This window comes from Scyliorhinus torazame, chromosome 15 (genome assembly GCF_047496885.1).
Source record: "Scyliorhinus torazame isolate Kashiwa2021f chromosome 15, sScyTor2.1, whole genome shotgun sequence".
In the NCBI taxonomy this organism is placed as follows: Eukaryota; Metazoa; Chordata; class Chondrichthyes; order Carcharhiniformes; family Scyliorhinidae; genus Scyliorhinus; species Scyliorhinus torazame.
In genome coordinates, this window is record NC_092721.1 from 159,038,654 (window position 1) to 159,058,905 (window position 20,252).

Below are 20,252 nucleotides of genomic sequence, written 5' to 3' on the forward strand. Positions count from 1 at the left end.
GTACTACCAATACAATTGTCCAGTTTTTTCATTACATTCGTCAATGTAGCACAATCTTCCAGAATGCCCATTTATTACAGGCACATATTGGCAATTTTGATAAATCTACAAATGAAAATCAAGATTAAAAAAGCTGGATCATGTGGTGTTCAAACGTCAGCATTAGATGAAATTCGGTCAAGATGAATGGATTGGAAGGTTCTGTCTGGACACTCAGCATTTCACACAAATAAGTTTGGGTAATCAAAAGGTGTTTTGACTGGAATTATCCCACCATATCCCACCAGGGGCTGGTTTAGCACAGGGCAAAATAGCTGGCTTTTAAAGCAGACCGAGGCAGGCCAGCAGCGCGGGTTCTATTCCTATACCAACCTCCCCGAGGCGCCGGACTGTGGCGACGAGGGGCTTTTCACAGCAACTTCATTTGAAGCTACTTGTGACAATAAGCGATTTTCATTTCATTGTTTCAATTTTCATTCGCTTGTGGCAGGATTGTCCGGTCCTGCTGGCTGCACACCACTGCCCACGGGCTCGCCAGCAGCATGCGGTGGCTTCAATGTTAATCCCCATTGACAGCAGCAGGAGCAAAGAATCCCCCCACCAGTGAACGATGTGTCCCCTCCCTCTGCCGAGAAATACACAGCTGGGAGGCCGGAGGATCCTGTCCTTCATCTCACAACATGGGCTTGGGGCTAAATAGCAATCGAGACGAGAGAAGACCTGCAACATCTATGATCTACTCTTCCAGATTTATACCAAAATCTTCTGCTATTCCTTTAGTAAGCAGAATACTAGCTCACACAATAAAATTCTATTGATCCTGAATGCAGGAGACTTGCTTCAGTGTGCATGTACAATCAATCATTCTACGTATCTGCAATTATTCAGTGCACTGTCCAAGATGAGAAATGGGAACTGATAGAGCTTACACCATGTTTTCGTATCCTTAAGTATATGAATCATAGAATCCCTACATACAGAAGTCATTCGGCCCATCAAGTTTGCACCAACCCTCCGAAAGAGCACCCCACCTAGGCCCACTCCCCCATCGCATCTCCGCAACTTCACCTCCATATCTTTTGACACCAAGGGCAATCTTGCATGGCCAATCCACCTAACATGCACATCTTCGGATGCAATGGTCATTGATGGTGGTACAAGAGTACAGATGCACAGAAATTGATTTATGTGATTAGCAAGCAAGGAGAGCGATCAATGTGACTGCAGTTTGAAAGACTCAAAGGTGAAGTGGCTCTGGGAGTGATAACTCTGGAAACCGTGGCCTAAAAGCTGTTGAAATACAGGCAAGATCTCAGTGCAGCTACACTGCAAATACGTAATAACACTACGACTATAGTCCGTAGGCCTATTTATTTACTATTGCCAAGTTGCAGGTGCCCGTCATTGACCTAGAGGCAGCCTTATAGACTGGAAAGAGCCCAGACGTTGGCCTCAGCTGCAAGCAACATGTGGGGAGTGGAAGGACCTGGGAAAGGGTGCGAATTGGAACCTGCAGTTGTCAATGAAATTAACGTGGAGCCAAGAGGAACATTTTTCCTTCTGAGCTCCATAATAAAAACTTGTTTTTTAAAAAAAACCTTTCTGGAGCTGTCGAGGGGCAGGTGGTTGTGTCCCCTTGTTTTTCTGTATAAATCATATCATATAAAGGGGAGACAATTGCACGGTACTGAATGGAGTCTCCATTGTTAAATGGAAAGGAACAAATACAAAGGCCACAAAGGGCACGATCTTCCCAAAAGGGAACAAAGTCCCCTAGCGAGCACATTTAGTCGTGTGTTTTCCAGCACTCGCAGTGCTACTCGCGTTGAATAAAGGGCCGAAAGGGGGAACGCGCGGCTGAGGCTACACATAGCACCGTTTTTTTTTACAATGGGGAGCTCTGCTCGCCAGAACTTCCCGGTTTAGCATCCCGATCTCAGAGGCCCACAAAAAAAAAAACCCAACCTCCCTCCAGCTTGAACGCAACATGGGAGGGTCCCCTGGCGCCCCCCCCCCCCCCAACAACCCTGGCCCAATCGCACGCATAAAATGGCAGTTTGGCTCCTTGGCAGTGAACCTGGCACCCAGGTGGCACTGCAAAGGTGCTAGGCTGACACTACCAGGGTATCCAGGTGGCACCAGCAGTGCCAGGGCACCAACCTGCCCAAAGGGCAAGCAGCTGGGGACCTCCGATCCCTTTGGAGACTCGCATGAGTGCCGTTCCGTCTGGTCCTAGTTTGTGGGACCAGTACCAACAGTGCACACCTGACGTCCCCGAGGCAAAAGGATTGAATCCCAAAGCCTCAGGTACCTTGGGAATCTGCACAGTAAGGCTTACTGCCTCGCTCTAAATATGCCAATTTGCCAAAAAGTGATCCTTGAAATGTCTCGTGAGATTGTGTTGAATCACATTAGGCGTTGCGAGCCTGGTAGATCCCGGTAACGGGGTCTCCTGGCTTTCACCGGCCACGCTGTGCTGAGACGAGATGCTTTTCCGGCGCAGCGTGGCCGAAGATCACACCCAAAGTCTTTTGTTTCTAAACTTTGTCATTCTTTTCTGTTCCTCAAGGCAAATCAACTGCAATTTTAACCTATCCTGACCACTGGGAATGGAACAGGTGTGGGTTAGATCCCAATTTTGATCCCAGTCTGATTTTAAACTGCAATAACTCAGGCAAGGTGTAAAATGGATGTCTGACCAGAGTTTGGCTGACAATTGGTTAAAATTAGGTCCACAACTCGGAAAGATGTAGGAACAGTTTGAGAACCTGAGAGAAAATAACGTACTGTTTTACGTAATAATTGTAAATGCTGCTACTTAGTCATTACAAAATAACTGCTGACATTGTTAATAAACCCAATGAGCCACTTCTAACACTGGTACACAAATTGTATATTTTAAGTTTAGGCATCGATTTGAAAGACACCAGACAATGCCAGAAGCTACACATGGAAGTCAAAAATTAGACAAGAGAAATGTCCTTACCTTTTTCCTGGGAAGATTGATGTCGATTTTCATAGAGGTGCACTTGTTCAGAGTATTCAGTCGCCTGGAAATAAATCAAAATCCAAAACAGAAATCAAAATCTAATTTGACTTACAACTGTCCTCAGCTAATGGCAGTCCAATGATGGGACTTACATTTCTAGGCAATTAATTGCTACTTTTAAACTGAAAGATGTTGAATGATCTGGGGAAAAATGTTCACCTGCACAGTAACATTTTAGGCTACTGCTAGAGCCCATGTCGTAGGTCTGCGTTATAAACCAGTCAGTATAAACAGTGACAATACATCCCATTTGGCATTCTGTTCAGGTTCATTCATTTAAACAGCAGCATTGTCTGTGAATCGGTCTGGCTTCTCCAGCCTACCTCATCAGCAAACATAGGTCAGCAGGTCCCTTTATTGCAAGTGGAACTGCTAAATGTCGTTTGCCTACTTAGGTCTGCCCAGTCAATTTACTTGATTGTTTATACTGTGTGATAAACATAGTAAGTGATGAACACCTTTTCAGGTTTCTCACACAAACTGATATCATCAGAGGATTCTTAACACCCAATACAATTGGAAACTTCCGCCCACTAAAAGTCGGTAACTGAGTTTAACTAAACATTGCTGTTCCACGGAACCACACCCTGAGAAAAGGACTTTTATAGCTGCATTTGAAATGTGTTTCATTTTTTAAAAAAAATTTGGAGTACCCAATTCACTTTTTCCAATTATGGGACAATTTAGCGTGGGCAATCCACCTACCCTGCACATCTTTGAGTTGTGGGGGCGAAACCCACGCAAACACGGAGAATGGGCAAACTCCACACGGACCCAGAGCCGGGATCGAACCTGGGACCACTGCGCTGCCCCTGTGTTTCATAAACGTAATTTGAATTTAGATGGTTCAGCTTAATTTGGTGTGCTGGAAGTTTTAGGTCTTGAGTGCAAATGGGTCTGTTTATTTTAAGAAAAAGGACAAAATGAATAGCTGCTCATCTCTGTGGTAGAAGCCACTGCATCAATGATTAACGTAACTTACCCACCATTGAATCCTATTGCAGTTGCTGCTATAAACCTCACCTTGATTACAATAGGGCTGCACATTGGCGTATAAATTTGTGCATTATGATACGACAGATGCAAAGCCATGAGGGCAAGTACAGATGGTGGGGAGTTGATCTCATCACCTACATCCTCTAGTTTCATGACACAAATGGTTTGCTCAAGTCAGAACCTTTGTTGCTCTATGCCGATGATTATATTGGCAAGACCATGAACCAGTTGGTGAGTGAATACCCCTTTCTCCCCAGCAGCTTTCCTACCACCGAATAGTCTGGTTAAGTTTGGGTGGAACAGAAAGGACAAACATATATCACTTTCTGCTAGTGGTTACAAACAAGTTCAACATAGAAGCCTATTCCTATTGAGAAAAGCTCTTGGTCGAATTGGGGGGTCATGCAGGGTTCTTTTGGAATCCGGCAATATGGATAAACTGTTTCTTTCGCCCCCCAGCTCCCGTGGACAGTGGTAGCGCTCACATCACCGAGTTAGAAGATTTTGAATTTAAGTGCCACTCCACTCCAAGAGACTTCAGGCTGGCTCTCCACTGTATTACTGACAAGAGTTTTACATGGTTGTCTTTTGGATCAGATGTTAAACGAAGATCCCATCTGCTCTTTCTGGTGGACCCAGAAATCTCACAGCGCTACTAAAAAGAGAACAAGATGTTCGACTCTGGACATTTATCCCTCAACAACATCACTTAAACCAGATGGTCAGATCTGCTGCTCCGATCTGCAAGACTGTGCTGTGCACCAATTAGCTGCCATGTTTATCTACATTGCAACAGTGCTTACACTTCAAAAAGTAATTGATTGCCTATAAATGTGTTTCGAAATGTCCTGAGGTTGCAAAAGGCGTTATATAAATACAAGACTTTCATTTTCAACAATAAGTTGTCACCTGGTTGCCAATTTCACAGCAAGCCAGGCGATGCTATTAATATTATCAGCAAGTTTGGAAGTACGAGGGGCTTAAAGTTTATAGCCATTTTGAACATACCTGCATTGATGGTGGGCTCCAATTGATGGCACAAATAACTGATTAAAGAACTGAAGAAATAGGAGTAGGCCACACAGACCGCCAAACCTATTCTGCCATTCAATACAGCCATAGCTAAGTTTCAGCTCCACTTTCTCACCCATTGACATGTCCCTTAATTCCCTGAGAGACCCATCTACCTCAGCCTGTCTTTCTGCTGAAGCGCAGCCACCTTACATGCTGCTCCTCTGAATTTCCTGACGTTCCACATGCTGTATGGTCTCCCATGCACCTCCCACCTTCATCTTGCAACCACTGCAGTGCTGTCCCCTGAGTTATGAGCCATGAAATTAAGCCCAGCAACACTCCCATGTAAATCTTGACCGTCACCAACTCTTCCTTTGAAAGTATTTTACAAGCAAGGCCAATCAGTCAGCCAAAAAAAGTGACCCCAAAACATCCTAAAACTAAAATTCAAGTAGTCCTTGCGAAGGCGGTTTCCTGACTTGAGCCACGAATTGCTGGCTGGTTTCAGCAAATGATGGGCGGAATCCAATGATATTATTTCAGAGTGAGGAGAAACATTGTGGAAAGTCATTCAATGATGTTTAAATTTATTGAAATGAGGTTCCCTCATTATGTTACTGGCGAGGGGTGTGGAAAATCTCACTGGCGAGATTCTCGCTTTCTGACACTTGCGAACCTCTGGCTTCATGTCACCATTTATGCTGACGACCAACACGGACCCAAAATCGCCGCCAATGTCTCAAGTGCACAGACACCAACTTCTCAAAGAGGACCCGATTCCAGCCCAGCAGCAGTATTAACATATTTTAATGATGCCCGTCTTTGTTTCAGGTGGTCACCATTGACGCTTATTGAGCATCCAAACCAATAAAGCGGTTCCTTTTGTGTAACTGCGCTGCAAACGTTTAACTTCATGGCATCCACTTTGAGCTCACAGACTTGGAAGAAGTTGCAGTTACTTGGCAGAGTGAATGACATACCAATTGTGTCCACTCAAGTTCCAAGAGGCGGACTATCACTGGTTACTACTGAAGTGATGGAAGTTCAAAATGGCCTCCCATTAGTTCTTGTACATTTTTGTCTATCCAAGAAAAACTGACTGCAATGGATAATGCAGCTATTCTTACGTTGTGATGCAAGGTCACAAACTGAAATAGTAACTCTTTCTCTCAACACAGGTGGTGCCTGAACTGCTGAGTGTTTCCAGTATTTTCTAAGTTTATCTCCAATTCAGGCATTCATAATATTTTGCTTTTAAATAACTAAGCATGCATTAGCAGTACAGATTTATAGTTATCTCCTGCTAGGCTGACAGCTGGTCACACTCCACGAAAGGAGCCATCTGAAACAAGGGGAAGGGACCAACATGAAAATTCTATTCTAGTTTACTTGCATTTTCAGGTTAATTTCTTCAAAATATTGTAACCTCTTTTACTCTTATGATGGATTCTGTGATCATGGACACAAGAGGAAGCCAGCAAGTACATAGCATCACACAGCTGTTACTAATCATATCAATATGCTTTCCATTTCTTTTATTCATAGCCTGATACTGGGAAGGCTGCATGTATTGCACAAGCCTAGTTGTCCTGGCAACGGCAACTGCAAAAGCAATTACATTAATACGGTTTGAAATAGTATGTGGGAAGATTGTGATTTCAGGCTAATTATCATCTTTTATTTCTCCAGGGTATGGGTTCATGATCTGTAATATACAGAAGAGGGAAAAATCACAAATACTGTCATCTTCAGAGCATGGAAGCTCGAGTGATGTCTGCAGCTATGACAAGCAAGTCATTTTCTTAAAGGAGACATGTGTACGGTGTTAGTCGAAGAACCCTCAGCATTTCCATGGATAATGATCCGTTTGTTTTCTTCAGGTTTACTAGTGGTGGATATTTAATGAGCAGCTTGGTGCCTAGTGCACTTCTTCCAAAAGCTTTCCCATTCAACAGCCGGAGGTTTGTTGGTATTGGAGGTTCTCATCACAGAAATGTTGCTGTGATTAGGATTTTCATTCACACGCAAGGCTGTGCTGTTTACAACTGTGCCTCAACTTATACTGCAGTATAAGACTAATAAAACCCTTGATGTTGAACGTAAATCACTCCTAGTGACAAAAGACATTATAATCAATCGTAGAGATCGATTATAAAAAAACACCGTCATTTTTGCAATACTATGGTCTTAAAAAACAACCAAGGCAGTTTTTTCAGTCACATTAATCTCTGGAGATCCATTAACATTTTCCACAAATAGGCCAAGCAAAAAATTTGTGTTTTTTTTATAGGGACAGGAAGTAGTAAAACGTGCTTTTTAAGTTCATAAATATTTCAGCTGTTTCAGAATATACAATATTGAGGTTTTAATGGAAATATAGTCACAGAAGACATACTGGCATGAATAAAGGATGTTCCCTACTCAAAGGCAATATCAATCATATACTGACATGACATATCCATATATGAATTTATGGATAACAGATTTTTGTGGCTAATTCATCAGAAACTGCACGTCTGTGCGTACAACAGCACATTAGCATCTGACATGGGAGTGCAAAATTGTCATTTTATCCAAAATAGGAAACAATATTATCACAGTTAAAGAGCATTTTTGTTTTTCATTCCTTACCTACAAAGTGGTTCTATGAAATCTTTGTCAAGAAAATCATGATCTTTTTTTACAGAAGCAATATCAATTGGGAATTGGGAATCTGAAATAAATCAAAATCTTATATTGGTACAGTATTACATGTGAGCTTTCTTCAGGGTAATGAACATGCCATTTACATAAAATTAAAACAGAAAATGACAGAAATACCCAGCAGGTCCATCAGCATTTGAAAAGAGTAAATACACCGTTCACACCATAACAGCAATCGGTCACTTTTTTCCCCAAACATATATTTTCAGTTTTTAATAACCTGTTTATTTTTAACATTTTGGTTTCTTTTTCAGACCTCCATCAAGTCATCATGATCTTTAAACTGCAATCACTTAAAAGATAATTAAAAGCTTTAGTGTCATTAGGAAAGTTGGAGAACACTTCACTCGGTGGCAGACATCATTTTCAGAGCCTTGTTCTATTGGAAAGCAGAGGAAAGCTACAAATATAACTTGATCTGTGAGAATACAGGAAGCTCAAGTCAATAAAGAAATTTGATATCTGCCTTTTTGTTACACTTTTTCACATCTATTTGCAATTAATGAGACTATGAAATCAGAGACTAGAGGAAAAGTTTAATTTATTTAACAGATAGATATGTCAAAAATCTCTCACCATCGTGTAGCTGAAGATACGATGTCAGAGATGTACATAGCTGCAGAGTTCTTCTGTCACACATTATAAACTGCAACTTCACAATATTCCTAAAATCCCTACATAGCCTTTTTGTTTACACTTCTCTATAGTATTTCCTTTAAAATGCCCCACTGTCACAAATTTCAATTCACCAGTAAAATGATCAACTTGAGATAATGTCGAACGGCCTATTAGGTCAAGAGCCATAATGGATAAACAGCTGAGCGTTTGGTAAACAAGAATACAGGGTACTGCAAACAGGAAGTTAATGTTTTAAATATTTGAGTTGGGTCTTCAGAAGGAAACTTAGAGGTATATGCACACTATGCTGCTACACTAAAGGATAAAAGATGGACAGTCTTCAGCTTCAAGGATTCTATCCTTCTTCTATCATCTAATAAATACATGCATTCATTTGTGTTTCATAGTTGACAGCCTTTTTAGCTGTAGTAGTCCACACGGGACCTATGGGGTGGGAATGATTATGAGCCCCGCGGTCCTCACAAGAGTACGAATTCCGCTGCTATGGGCAGTGGATTTCTATTAACATTTGTATAAAAGGCTCCGACTAGAACAGGAGCCCAGTAGGGATCTACTAGGCAGTGTACATATCGTTCAGTGTGGACACCCTTATTAAACTAGTCAAACGGCTTTAAGTTGTTGTTGCAGAATGTATGTTGAAATAAGTTGGTGGGCTAACAGTAATGGCATTGGAGCAATGACCTCTAATCTTGGAGGCCTATACTTTGTTCGACACAGGTAATCTAGGCAGTGGGAAACAAGCAAAATTCCCCTGGGATGAATTCTTCACTCAGCAGCTAAAAAGAAGTGAGACTAACGATGTCCAGGAACAAATTATTTGGCTTGACTGCCCTCATCTCCTGGAAGTGCAAAATAATGCATACATAGAACAAAAGAAGTGAAATGCAATTGAAATGGGCTTTGTATATCAACACATATTTTAGCCTATTATGGATGTAATTTAGACAGCATACTTAGCAGTTCATTAAGAATGATCTAATTAGGAGTTGCAGATTGCTGAGCCAGTTGTACCATGCATTAACAGATCTGTTGTTTTTATATTGGTGTTTATCCTGCCACCAAGAATCATTGACCCATGATACATTGTCAGAAGAGAAGTCAGATTTCACAGTACAAACACGGAGCTGGTTTGTGTAATCCAAACACAAACAGCATGAGTCTAAAGTGATTAAATCGAGAACAGGAGATGATCCAATGACAGAAGTAATAACAGCAAGAGAAAAAAGCAGATGCGTTAAGAGAAATAAAATATATAAGTGCTATCCAGAGGAAGAGAGAGTAGTTAAAACAAAATAATAGTTAGGAATGGCAGGGGGAAACGAAAACACAACTCTCCTCGACTTTAAACAGTTCTCCTATTTTCTCTCTTGGTATTTGAAATGGGGAACACAGTCTCACATCTGGCAGGGTCGTCTGCACCACTGGTGTATGAGTATTTCCTGCTTTTATTTATAACCTTTGACCAGCCCATGATGCATGAAGTAGGTTATCAGAGGTGATCAAAAAGAACTTTATACTTGCTTCATAGTAAAGCATGTTGATCTTTCCCACAGATGGAAATGAGGAGTACAGTGTAAAGCCATACATTTGCATGATTTTACAGAATGTACAGGGGGTATATTTAAGGAAAATCAGTGTTACACTGCAGCTTAAAGCAGCTACATTTGGAGATTATTGCTGCTAACTCTCCACTCCGAGACGAGGGACCCAGCAATTTAATTCGGACAGTCATCTGAAAAATGGAAGTCACACTAATAATGGCAGTAGTCTAATATTAAACTCATTTCTCACATGGAGAAAAATCAATAGAAAGAACCAGCCTGAAAAAGGTTTCCTTTTAAAATATGTTTATAAATTACAGTGAACATTTTTTAAAAAGCAGCTGCAGGAATTCAAGAAACATATTCATTGTGTGCCACACCATAGAAAATTGGAGTGGCAAGTGATCATCTTAAAATACCATCCCCAAGGTAACAGAGGCAGATTTCTTAAAATTCCAGTTAAGACCAGGAGCAGAATTCCCCAGCCTCCCCGTGGCGGGATTCCACACGGTGGAGGCAGCCTGCCGTCGGCCACCAGCGCTCGATGGATTTACATTCCTCATCCTGGCAGGACCAAAGATCCTGGCAGCAGGAAGAAAGGAGAATTCTACCTCATGTTGTGTTGCAGGAAAGAAACAAGAAAATTCAGAATAAACTTCCCTTATACAATTTCAGAGAATCTGAGAAATATATTCACTGGTCAAGCAGCATCCATAAAAGAGAAAAGGCAGGCTAATATTTCAGGTGTACCCAACCCCTGGTGTGATATCTGGAAAGTTTAACTATCTTTTCTCTTAAAAGCTGCTAACAGGTCTGCGGTGTTGCTCTGGCATATTGTGTTTTGTTCCAAATTTCCATTTTTTTCCCTCAAGTACGCCCACAAGAGAATAACTTCACGACCACAGGTTATCCCAAAACTCCCGAGAGACAGTTAATTACTTTATGAAGTATGGTCACGTTTGTGATGTAGGGAGAGATGACATCCATTTTTGCACACAAAGGTTCCACAACCCAGTAAATTATCGATAGATAACCCAGATGATCTGTGTTAGTGATATTGGTTGAGGGAAAATTGGTCAGAACACCAGAAGAACGCCGCCACTCTTCTCTGAATATATCATTGGATGTCTTGCGTCTACTTGAGAGGTTAGGCAGGGCCTTCATTCACCTCACCAGAAAGACAACACTTTCAGTCGAGCAGTACGCCCCTCGGTCTTGTAATGAAGTATCACCCCAGATTATAAAGAACAAACAAAGAACAAAGAAATGTACAGCACAGGAACAGGCCCTTCGGCCCTCCAAGCCCGCGCCGACCATACTGCCCGACTAAACTACAATCTTCTACACTTCCTGGGTCCGTATCCTTCTATTCCCATCCTATTCATATATTTGTCAAGATGCCCCTTAAATGTCCCTATCGTCCCTGCTTCCACTACCTCCTCCGGTAGTGAGTTCCAGGCACCCACTACCCTCTGCGTAAAAAACTTGCCTCGTACATCTACTCTAAACCTTGCCCCTCTCACCTTAAACATATGCCCCCTAGTAATTGACCCCTCTACCCTAGGGAAACGCCTCTGACTATCCACTCTGTCTATGCCCCTCATAATTTTGTATACCTCTATCAGGTCGCCCCTCAACCTCCTTCGTTCCAGTGAGAACAAACCGAGTTTATTCAATCGCTCCTCATAGCTTATGCCCTCCATACCAGGCAACATTCTGGTAAATCTCTTCTGCACCCTCTCTAAAGCCCCCACATCCTTCTGGTAGTGTGGCGACCAGAATTGAACACTATACTCCAGTATGGCCTAACTAAGGTTCTATACAGCTGCAACATGACTTGCCAATTCTTATACTCAATGCCCCGGCCAATGAAGGCAAGCATGCCGTATGCCGTCTTGACTACCTTCTCCACCTGTGTTGCCCCTTTCAATGACCTGTGGACCTGTACTCCTAGATCTCTTTGACTTTCAATACTCTTGAGGGTTCTACCATTCACTGTATATTCCCTACCTGCATTAGCCCTTCCAAAATGCATTACCTCACATTTGTCCGGATTAAACTCCATCTGCCATCTCTCCTCCCAAGTCTCCAGACAATCTAAATCCTGCTGTATCCTCAGACAGTCCTCATCGCTATCCGCAATTCCACCAACCTTTGTGTCGTCTGCAAACTTACTAATCAGACCAGTTACATTTTCCTCCAAATCATTTATATATACTACAAAGAGCAAAGGTCCCAGCACTGATCCCTGTGGAACACCACTGGTCACAGCCCTCCAATTAGAAAAGCATCCCTCCATTGCTACCCTCTGCCTTCTATGGCCTAGCCAGTTCTGTATCCACCTTGCCAGTTCACCCCTGATCCCGTGTGACTTCACCTTTTGTACTAGTCTACCATGAGGGACCTTGTCAAAGGCCTTACTGAAGTCCATATAGACAACATCTACTGTCCTACCTGCATCAATCATCTTTGTGACCTCCTCGAAAAACTCTATCAAGTTAGTGAGACACGACCTCCCCTTCACAAAACCGTGCTGCCTCTCACTAATACGTCCATTTGCTTCCAAATGGGAGTAGATCCTGTCTCGAAGAATTCTCTCCAGTAATTTCCCTATCACTGAAGTAAGGCTCACCGGCCTGTAGTTCCCGGGATTATCCTTGCTACCCTTCTTAAACAGAGGAACAACATTGGCTATTCTCCAGTCCTCCGGGACATCCCCTGAAGACAGCGAGGATCCAAAGATTTCTGTCAAGGCCTCAGCAATTTCCTCTCCAGCCTCCTTCAGTATTCTGGGGTAGATCCCATCAGGCCCTGGGGACTTATCTACCTTAATATTTTTTAAGACACCCAACATCTCGTCTTTTTGGATCACAATGTGACCCAGGCTATCTACACCCCCTTCTCCAGACTCAACATCTACCAATTCCTTCTCTTTGGTGAATACTGATGCAAAGTATTCATTTAGTACCTCGCCCATTTCCTCTGGCTCCACACATAGATTCCCTTGCCTATCCTTCAGTGGGCCAACCCTTTCCCTGGCTACTCTCTTGCTTTTTATGTACGTGTAAAAAGCCTTGGGATTTTCCTTAACCCTATTTGCCAATGACTTTTCATGACCCCTTCTAGCCCTCCTGACTCCTTGCTCAAGTTCCTTCCTACTTTCCTTATATGCCACACAGGCTTCGTCTGTTCCCAGCCTTTTAGCCCTGACAAATGCCTCCTTTTTCTTTTTGACGAGGCCTACAATATCACTCGTCATCCAAGGTTCCCGAAAATTGCCGTATTTATCTTTCTTCCTCACAGGAACATGCCGGTCCTGTATTCCTTTCAACTGACACTTGAAAGCCTCCCACATGTCAGATGTTGATTTGCCCTCAAACATCCGCCCCCAATCTATGTTCTTCAGTTCCCGCCTAATATTGTTATAATTAGCCTTCCCCCAATTTAGCACATTCATCCTCGGACCACTCTTATCCTTGTCCACCAGTACTCTAAAACTTACTGAATTGTGGTTACTGTTACCGAAATGCTCCCCTACTGAAACATCTACCACCTGGCCGGGCTCATTCCCCAATACCAGGTCCAGTACCGCCCCTTCCCTAGTTGGACTGTTTACATATTGTTTTAAGAAGCCCTCCTGGATGCTCCTTACAAACTCCGCCCCGTCTAAGCCCCTGGCACTAAGTGAGTCCCAGTCAATATTGGGGAAGTTGAAGTCTCCCATCACCACAACCCTGTTGTTTTTACTCTTTTCCAAAATCTGTCTACCTATCTGCTCCTCTATCTCCCGCTGGCTGTTGGGAGGCCTGTAGTATACCCCCAACATTGTGACTGCACCCTTCTTATTCCTGATCTCTACCCATATAGCCTCACTGCCCTCTGAGGTGTCCTCTCGCTGTATAGCTGTGATACTCTCCTGAACAAGTAGCGCAACTCCGCCTCCCCTTTTACATCCCCCTCTATCCCACCTGAAACATCTAAATCCTGGAACGTTTAGCTGCCAATCCTGCCCTTCCCTCAACCAGGTCTCTGTAATGGCAACAACATCATAGTTCCAAGTAGTAATCCAAGCTCTAAGTTCATCTGCCTTACCCGTAATGCTCCTTGCATTAAAACATATGCACTTCAGGCCACCAGACCCGCTGTGTTCAGCAACTTCTCCCCGTCTGCTCTGCCTCAGAGCCACACTGTCCCTATTCCCTAGTTCTCCCTCAATGCTCTCACCTTCTGACTTATTGCTCCCGTGCCCACCCCCCTGCCATACTAGTTTAAACCCTCCCGTGTGACACTAGCAAACCTCGCGGCCAGGATATTTATGCCTCTCCGGTTTAGATGCAACCCGTCCATCTTATACGCGAAAGATTCGGAATTGGAGCTTTTAAAAAATCGATAAACTTCTGAGGTGAAGATGCTTCCACTAAGCCAAGTACACCGTTTTATTCCCACTCACCAGTCCTCGAGTTCTTTTCAGAACCTATTGTATTTCTACTTTTTAAACAGTTCGAATTCTTAACTCGCTCGAAAGCACTTTAGAATATCCAGTGATTACAAAAGAGGTTGTGAAAGTTGCTATGAGTGCAAGTCCTTTTTGAGTATTTGCTTAAAACTAGTCTCTACAGATTTACATCATAAAAGACAGCTATTCTCTAAATTATCAATTATCTGGACGAAAATGAGGATTCTTCAGTGAAAAAAGACACACATAGGTCCCTGGTACAAATACTCTTTCAGCATATGGTCTTCTGTCTGGAACTATCCCTGTTAAGCAATTTAAGAGGTGATATTTAAACACGAGCTCCTTTGGCGTGAATGATTTATTCCTTTATTTCTAAGAACGGATGATTCAACAGACTAACTTCCATAAACTTATGTTAAAATGCAGCAGGATTTTGCCAAGTGAGTAACTGTGTCCCAATTTTCCTTCCAATGGTTGGGTACGTGAATGATGAGGTGAGTTTCAAACTCATTAATTAATTCAGAAATCTGGCCTGGATAATTTTAGCTCATTAACATTCCATTGGTTCACTTACTGCCCAAATGGGAAGCAGTTGTCTACTTCTGGAAGTCTGGGCAGTCCATTGACTTCTGCTGGCATAAAGATAGTGACAGACTAAGGGGTTCTGAGAGTCTTGAAGGAGTCTGGAGCAGGAAAGCCCTAAAAATTCCTGCAGCTCATCCCGCTCTTCAAAGAAAAGCAATAAACTTACCTGTTTGGTCTCTCGTGGGGTTGATGGACAATATCATTAGGACCAGGAATGCAAATGAAAAGAAGGACATTGGTGGATTTGGGTGGAGCCCTATCCACATTATCAGTTAAGCAGGTTATCAGGGGCTTACTGCTCCTGGCAGCTCCAGAGCAAGCAACTTGAGGCACTTTTAAGTGTGCACCTCCCACTTTCCACAGAACGATAATCCTTTGAGTTTTCCCACTATAAACACCGTCCAACAGATAACATTATGTGCATGTCCTTGCCTGTGGCATGTAGGCTGACTGAGGTCTGGATGAAATGTTTGGAACTATTTTTATGTCTGCCTTCACTGACCATCAATGACACCATTCCGGTCACCTCACTGTAAGCAAGCACGTAGTCCTTTACTGTATGCATACGTGAAAGAACAGGTTGGATTCTACAGCCCGCTATTTTTAGCTGGTAGGGGGGAGGACACAAAATACAATGTTTTGACATGGGAAGCAAGGCCATCTATCCAGACCCGCATAATAGTGGCTGGGTGTGTGTTGAAATCCGTAGCCCGCCCACTACATTTGAACAAATAATTGAAGCTCGTTAACAAGTCAACTGACTCAGATTAAATGCGGGCCATACCCTAATACAGGTTGATGTGGACAGGCATGCAGGAGCAGGTTGGCTTTTAAAATTTTTTTACACAAGTGTTTGAAAGTAGGAAGGAAGGGTGGGGGGAGGGGGGGGCGTTACAACATTTGTGGTGGTGCTCGGTGCGTCATCGGAGTAACCCGGCCTGCAAAGCTTTACCCCCCCCCCCAACTTTGTCCATCCTATTTGGCCTCCAAAGACAGATTCTCCCTCCCTAGGCTGCCAATTCCACTCCACCCAAAAAAGGTTCAACCTACCTTTGTCTCCAGGGTCCATAGTCTCTTGTGGGCCTGCTTCCAGTCCTAGCAACATCCACGACTCAGCTCTGGTGTTGCCAGGACTGTCGGAGTTGCTGCTCAATCAGGGGCAGTGGTCCCATTATCACCCAGTTCAGCTCACCCACAGCTGTTATGGCTGCAGGGCAGGCTGATTTTGGTCCGTCAGCTGCCGGCCCACTTTCTCTCAGGGGTGAGCAGTACACCACCACACCCCCATACCCTCAGTAAAATCCAGCCCCACGGTTTTTAGAGTTTTAATGCTTGAACCAGTAATCAGTACAAATCATTCTGGTGAAATTCCACACACAACAGTGTACCTTTCTCATCATCCCCATCCTAAAGACAGTAACTCATCTTCGGCCATAGATTTAGATGATTGCTCACTGAGGGCAGCATAGTGGCTAGCACTGCTGCCTCACAGCGCCAAGGGCCCAGGTTCGACACTATCTTGGGTGACTGTGTGCAGAGTTTGCACATTCTCCCAGTGTCTGTGTGGGGTTCCTCCACAGCCCAAAAATGTGGATTGGCCATGTTAAATTGCCCCTTAGTGTCCAAAGGTTAAGGGGATGGGGGAGTAGGCCTAGATATGGGGCACTTATGGATGGTCGGTGAAGACTCAATGGGCTGAATAGCCTCCTTCTGCACTGTAGAGATTCCATGATTCAAAGTTGATATTAACTTGCTCTGTGCCAGTACTCCAAAGTCTAGAGATTGGAGGCATTTTTGTTTTATGTTCACGACGCAATAAGAAAAATTGTGTAAAAAGCTACATTTAAATGAATTGAGCCAATCGAGCCTGCTCCTCCATTTAATAGAATCATGGCTGATCGGACACTTCAATGCTTTTTCTACCCACTATCTCCAGAACACTTTGTTATTGTCAATCAGAAATTTATCAATCTTTGCTTTGAACATACTCGATGACCGAGCTTCCAAAGAACAAAGAACAAAGAAATGTACAGCACAGGAACAGGCCCTTCGGCCCTCCAAGCCCGTGCCGACCATGCTGCCCGACTAAACTACAATCTTCTACACTTCCTGGGTCCGTATCCTTCTATTCCCATCCTATTCATATATTTGTCAAGATGCCCCTTAAATGTCCCTATCGTCCCTGCTTCCACTACCTCCTCCGGTAGCGAGTTCCAGGCACCCACTACCCTCTGCGTAAAAAACTTGCCTCGTACATCTACTCTAAACCTTGCCCCTCTCACCTTAAACCTATGCCCCCTAGTAATTGACCCCTCTACCCTGGGGAAAAGCCTCTGACTATCCACTCTGTCTATGCCCCTCATAATTTTGTATACCTCTATCAGGTCGCCCCTCAACCTCCTTCGTTCCAGTGAGAACAAACCGAGTTTATTCAATCGCTCCTCATAGCTAATGCCCTCCATACCAGGCAACATTCTGGTAAATCTCTTCTGCACCCTCTCTAAAGCCTCCACATCCTTCTGGTAGTGTGGCGACCAGAATTGAACACTATACTCCAAGTGTGGCCTAACTAAGGTTCTATACAGCTGCAACATGACTTGCCAATTCTTATACTCAATGCCCCGGCCAATGAAGGCAAGCATGCCGTATGCCGTCTTGACTACCTTCTCCACCTGTGTTGCCCCTTTCAATGACCTGTGGACCTGTACTCCTAGATCTCTTTGACTTTCAATACTCTTGAGGGTTCTACCATTCACTGTATATTCCCTACCTGCATTAGCCCTTCCAAAATGCATTACCTCACATTTGTCCGGATTAAACTCCATCTGCCATCTCTCCGCCCAAGTCTCCAGACAATCTAAATCCTGCTGTATCCTCAGACAGTCCTCATCGCTATCCGCAATTCCACCAACCTTTGTGTCGTCTGCAAACTTACTAATCAGACCAGTTACATTTTCCTCCAAATCATTTATATATACTACAAAGAGCAAAGGTGCAAGCACTGATCCCTGTGGAACACCACTGGTCACAGCCCTCCAATTAGAAAAGCATCCCTCCATTGCTACTCTCTGCCTTCTATGGCCTAGCCAGTTCTGTATCCACCTTGCCAGCTCACCCCTGAGCTGTGTAAGGTGGATACAGAACTGGCTAGTGTTCCACTTGTGTAAAGAAATTTCTCATCTCATTCGTGGGCAGCATGGCAGCATTGTGGTTAGCACAATTGCTTCACAGCTCCAGGGTCCCAGATTCGATTCCCGGCTTGGGTCACTGTGTGCGGAATCTGCACATTCATAGAATTTACAGTGCAGAAGGAGGCCATTCGGCCCATCGAGTCTGCCCCGGCTCTTGGAAAGAGCACCCTACCCAAGGTCAACACCTCAACCCTACCCCCATAACCCAGTAACCCCACCCAACACTAATAGCAATTTTGGACACTCAAGGGGAATTTATCATGGCCAATCCACCTAACCTGCACATCTTTGGACTGTGGGAGGAAACGGGAGCACCCGGAGGAAACCCACGCACACACGGGGAGGATGTGCAGACTCCGCACAGACAGTGACCCAAGCCGGAATCGAACCCGTGACCCTAGAGCTGTGAAACAATTGTGCTATCCACAATGCTACCGTGCTGCGCTACTCCCAGTGTTTGCGTGGGTTTCCTCCGGGTGCTCCGGTTTCCTCCCACAATCCAAAGATGTACAGGTTAGGTGGATTGGTCATGCTAAATTGCCGTTAGTGTCCAAAATTGTCCTAGTGTTGGGTGGGGTTATTGGGTTATGGGGATAGGGTGGAGATGTGGACCTTCGGTAGGGTGCTCTTTCCAAGAGCCAGTGCAGACTCGATGGGCCGAATAGACTCCTTCTGCACTGTAAACTCTATGATCTCAGTCCTCGATTCTAGACTCCCCAACTAAGGGAAATAACAGCATCGACCTCGTGTATTCCTCAAGTGTTTTATAGGTTTCAATGTGTTCACCTCGTATTCTCAGAAACTCTAGAGAATACAGGAGAATGTTTGCCCAATCTCTCTTTTCATAAGACCGTCCCACCACCCCAGGAACAAGTCTGGTGAACCTTTATTGCGCTCCCTCGATGACAATTATATCCTTTCTGGGGTAAAGGGGCTAAAACTGCACACCGTAGGGTAAATAAATGCAACATCCCCACCGACATGTGGGAATTGCTCGCCTTGGAACGCACAAGCTGGAGAAAAAGCATACAAAGATGCCAATCATCTAGAGCGTCGTAGGATGGACCACACTGAGACCAAGCATAAACAGTGGAAGAAGCATGCAGAATCCAGAGTGTCCCCCCACATCACGCACCACCTGCCAAACCTGTGGCAGAGTCTGCGGATCCAGGGTCGGAGTTTTCAGCCATCGTAGAATCCACCTCCCAGGACTGGAGCAAGTCATCCTTGAAGGTGAAGGACTGCCCAAGTAGACGACGACTCCAGGCGTAGTCAAACTTTCCAGCAGCTGGCTCTGAATAGTAATCAGTAGCACGACCCCTTCCTAAAATTTTCCTTCACCTGCCCTGGACATAGGGAGATCGATTGTTACACTGGAGAGCAACTGATTTAGCACAAAACAGAGATCAAACCTAGATTTACTTGCTTCTTGTTGTACAATATCACATCATGTGGTGCATCCCAGTATTGCAACATTGGGATGCCAATACATTGTAATTTTTAAAAACTCATTTCCCGAACAGGTTGGATTAACACCTCACTTTGTTTGCTGAAATAGTCACTTGTGTCATTAAGTTGAAACAGCTTTTGCTATTAAAAAGAGTCCAAGTTCAAGAGAAGACAAACAAGATCTGCTCTGGATTTGTGTGTGGAGGGGTAAAATTTCCTTACAAACGTGTGTTTGCATGCATATGGGTGTCGTTACTTGTGAAGGTAATATCCAAACCTACCTTCGTACAATTGTGCATACTGAGGGAATCCAGCAGCTCGCAACCAGTCACATGCTTCCTTGGCTTCGATCTCTGAAAGAAAAGATATGAAAGGCACATTAAAAACTGTTCAACAGTCAGGCACAGGCACTGCACTTCATTCTTTCCTCAAAGAAATGTGCATCAGACTCCACTGGCAGCTAAACAAGGTGGCTCTCCATGAATAAAGCTCCTTCAATGGATTAGCAGAACAATGTGAATCAAATGCCAAATTTGGTGACAAGAACTCCTTCAATAGTTTTGTACTATTTAGCTGAGGGGATGCTGGCACAAAATGTACAAGTAAGCTTGTGAAAATCTGAATAACAG

At 43.8% G+C, this 20,252-nt stretch overlaps 1 protein-coding gene across 7 annotated transcripts in view; it reads right to left on the reverse strand.

Annotated features, from left to right (window-relative positions):
* The window catches only part of LOC140391939 (stAR-related lipid transfer protein 13-like), a 938,750-nt gene that overhangs the window by 72,886 nt on the left and 845,612 nt on the right, over positions 1-20,252 (reverse strand). For 6 of the 7 annotated variants that reach the window (XM_072477005.1, XM_072477004.1, XM_072477010.1 and 3 more), the window contains 3 exons: positions 19,905-19,976; positions 7,691-7,772; positions 2,987-3,050 (listed from right to left, as the gene is read on the reverse strand). In XM_072477005.1, coding sequence (XP_072333106.1) covers positions 2,987-3,050; positions 7,691-7,772; positions 19,905-19,976 — 218 coding nt within the window. The remainder of the gene's footprint in view (positions 1-2,986; positions 3,051-7,690; positions 7,773-19,904; positions 19,977-20,252) is intronic. The other variant, XM_072477012.1, reaches the window with a different exon arrangement.